The 2,559-nt window shown below is 51.0% G+C and overlaps 2 protein-coding genes across 2 annotated transcripts in view; one reads left to right on the forward strand and one right to left on the reverse strand.

The window, feature by feature from the left end:
* lta4h (leukotriene A4 hydrolase) overlaps positions 1-1,163 on the forward strand; it is a 6,967-nt gene extending 5,804 nt beyond the window's left edge. Inside the window, exons 17-19 of the mRNA XM_017442159.2 lie at positions 109-191; positions 268-372; positions 897-1,163. Of these exons, the coding sequence (XP_017297648.1) occupies positions 109-191; positions 268-372; positions 897-1,035 (327 nt within the window). The 3' untranslated portion in view covers positions 1,036-1,163. The remainder of the gene's footprint in view (positions 1-108; positions 192-267; positions 373-896) is intronic.
* A 634-nt stretch (positions 1,164-1,797) lies between these two features.
* Positions 1,798-2,458, reverse strand: micalcl (MICAL C-terminal like). Its single transcript, XM_017442160.3, has 3 exons — positions 2,361-2,458; positions 2,202-2,275; positions 1,798-2,096 (listed from the first exon to the last, which is right to left on the reverse strand). The coding sequence occupies exons 1-3, from the start codon at positions 2,429-2,431 to the stop codon at positions 1,900-1,902; spliced, it is 342 nt and encodes a 113-aa protein (XP_017297649.2). The 5' UTR covers positions 2,432-2,458; the 3' UTR covers positions 1,798-1,899.
* Between the last annotated feature and the right edge of the window lie 101 nt (positions 2,459-2,559).

Here is a 2,559-nt window from a genome sequence, read left to right on the forward strand (position 1 = left end):
CCGTCAGAGTCCGGCTCAGTCCACCCGTCAGAGTCCGGCTCAGTCCACCCGTCAGAGTCCACCTCAGTCCACCTTGATCCACTAACGTTTGACCCGTTTGTCCTTCAGGATCCGCTCCCTCTGACTCACATGAAGAAGATGCAGGAGGTCTACAATCTGAACACCTGTACGAACTCCGAGATCCGCTTCAGGTGAGTCTGTTTGCCTTCATCTAAGCTCCTCCCCCTCATCGTGAAGCCTTCTGCTGATTGGCTGCTCTCCTCTCAGGTGGCTGAAGTTATGCGTCCGCTCCAAGTGGGAGGAGGCGGTTCCCCTGGCGCTGAAGATGGCCACCGAGCAGGGCAGGATGAAGTTCACGCGCCCGCTCTTCAGGTACCAACCAGATGATAGCCTGGCCCCTCTGACCAGATGATAGCCTTGTCCCTCTGACCAGATGTTAGTCACGTCCCTCTGACCAGATGATAGCCTGGTCCCTCTGACCAGATGTTAGTCACGTCCCTCTGACCAGATGATAGCCTGGCCCCTCTGACCAGATGATAGCCTGGTCCCTCTGACCAGATGATAGCCTCGTCCCTCTGACCAGATGTTAGTCACGTCCCTCTGACCAGATGATAGCCTCGTCCCTCTGACCAGATGTTAGTCATGTCCCTCTGACCAGATGATAGCCTGGTCCTTCTGACCAGATGTTAGTCACGTCCCTCTGACCAGATAATAGCCTGGCCCCTCTGACCAGATAATAGCCTCGTCCCTCTGACCAGATGTTAGTCACGTCCCTCTGACCAGATGATAGTCCCGTCCCTCTGACCAGATAATAGCCTCGTCCCTCTGACCTCTAACGATATAAAACTCGTGTTCATGTTTCGTTTTTCTTCCTTCTTGTGTTTTTGTTTCTTCAGGGAGGTTTTTAATTTCGAGAAGTATCGTGATGAATCGGTCCGCACGTTCGCGGCTCATCGCTCGGCGATGCACCCGGTCACCTCCGGACTGGTCGCCAAGGACCTGAAGGTGGACGCCGGCAGCACCGCCGGGGTGTGAGAACGCTTAGATCAGTATTAATCCTCAGAGGCTGGAACCAATCAGGACGTTCCTTCTTCTTCTTCTTCTTCTGTTTCTCTGCTGATAAAAAGATTTTCTACAGAAATAAACTCTGAGCTGAAATCTGAGTTCTGTCAGTTTTTGTTTTCAGGAACCTCCTGGTTCCTGGTCTCTGGTCCTGTTTGTGGTCTTCATGGATCTGCAGAGCCAGCTGTGGGGTGTGTGTGTGTGTGTGAGTGTGTGGGAGGGTGTGTGTGAGTGTGTGTGTGAGTGTGTGTGAGTGTGTGTGTGTGTGTGAGTGTGGGAGGGTGTGTGTGTGTGTGTGTGTGTGTGTCGGGTCAGAACCGAGCGTGAAGCAACTTCTTCTTTCCTGCTTTCAGTCCGTAAAGTTTCACCATCAGTTTTCTGTTAAAACATGAAGAAACAGGACGAGTTACAGGAACCGGAACTAAAACCTCAGAACCTGTTCTGCTGAGTTTGGACCACCGAGCCAGAACCAGCAGAACCTTCAGATCTAAGTGTTTACAGAACAATAAACTGCTTTCTGATGATTAAATGATTCATTTCTTTCCTGCAGAAACTGGATTTTAAATAAACATTTGAACATTGTTCAGGCTGCTGAAGCAGAGATTAAAGTTTGTTTTTAAGGGACGTGAACAAACATTTACCTGTTTGTGATTAAAAATCCTTAAACCTCGGGTTCTCTTTGTTTTAGAACCTTTAACTCTCAGACGTGTTTGAATCACATAAAGACAAAGCAGAGAAAGTCGATCAGTTCTGTATTAATTCTCTCAGTTTGAAGGAAAACAGATTATTGATCAGGCAGGTGAGTTAAGGCCCAAAGGTGACTCCATTAGTCCTCCATCAGAGACCAGCTCTGCTGCCTCTCCACACCGGTCCTGGAGCCATCAAGACCTGCTCCAGGTCCTGGTCTTCCTGGCGCTCCAGAAGCCGCTGCTGGTCCAGCAGAGACACGAGAGCGTCCCTCTGCTGGACCACCTCCAGCATCTCCTGCAGGATGAGACGCTCCTCCTCCAGCTGCTGCTCCTCCTTCAGGTGATCTGCTTGGCATTCAGAACACACACACACACACACACACACAGGTACGGTTACACACAGACCGGTACTACCTGTCCAGGTGTGGGGACATGTCTGAGTCCACTTACCGTCCACGGCCATCCTGTCTCTGAGCTCCTGCTGCAGCCGACTCTGTCTGTCCTCCAGCTCCAGCTCCCGAGCACTGGAACACAAACCCAGGTTCTGACCCGTCTGACCAGGTTCTGACCCGTCTGAGAGGCAGCCTAGCCCAAAGGTCCAACACTTACAATATCATGAGCTCGGACTCGTATCGGACCAGGGAGTTCTTCTGCTGGACCAGCTGGAACCACTGCTGCATCAGAGCCGGGTCATCCAGTTGACCCAATCCTGCAGACACAGAACCAGAACTCAGAACCAGAACCAAAAACCAGGTGTTACATTCAGTCATTTAACAGAAACTAAATCAGAGAAACGACAGAGCTCAGA

Source organism: Kryptolebias marmoratus, linkage group LG18, assembly GCF_001649575.2.
Source record: "Kryptolebias marmoratus isolate JLee-2015 linkage group LG18, ASM164957v2, whole genome shotgun sequence".
NCBI lineage: Eukaryota > Metazoa > Chordata > Actinopteri > Cyprinodontiformes > Rivulidae > Kryptolebias > Kryptolebias marmoratus.

Excerpts from the sequence above, each read along its gene's own strand:
- micalcl (XM_017442160.3), bottom strand. The coding sequence starts at position 2,431 with ATGCAGCAGTGGTTCCAGCTGGTCCAGCAGAAGAACTCCCTGGTCCGA. Across the intron at positions 2,276-2,360 it reads GAGTCCGAGCTCATGATATT|TGCTCGGGAGCTGGAGCTGG; the intron begins GTAAGTGTTGGA and ends TTTGTGTTCCAG. Across the intron at positions 2,097-2,201 it reads AGACAGGATGGCCGTGGACG|ATCACCTGAAGGAGGAGCAG; the intron begins GTAAGTGGACTC and ends AATGCCAAGCAG.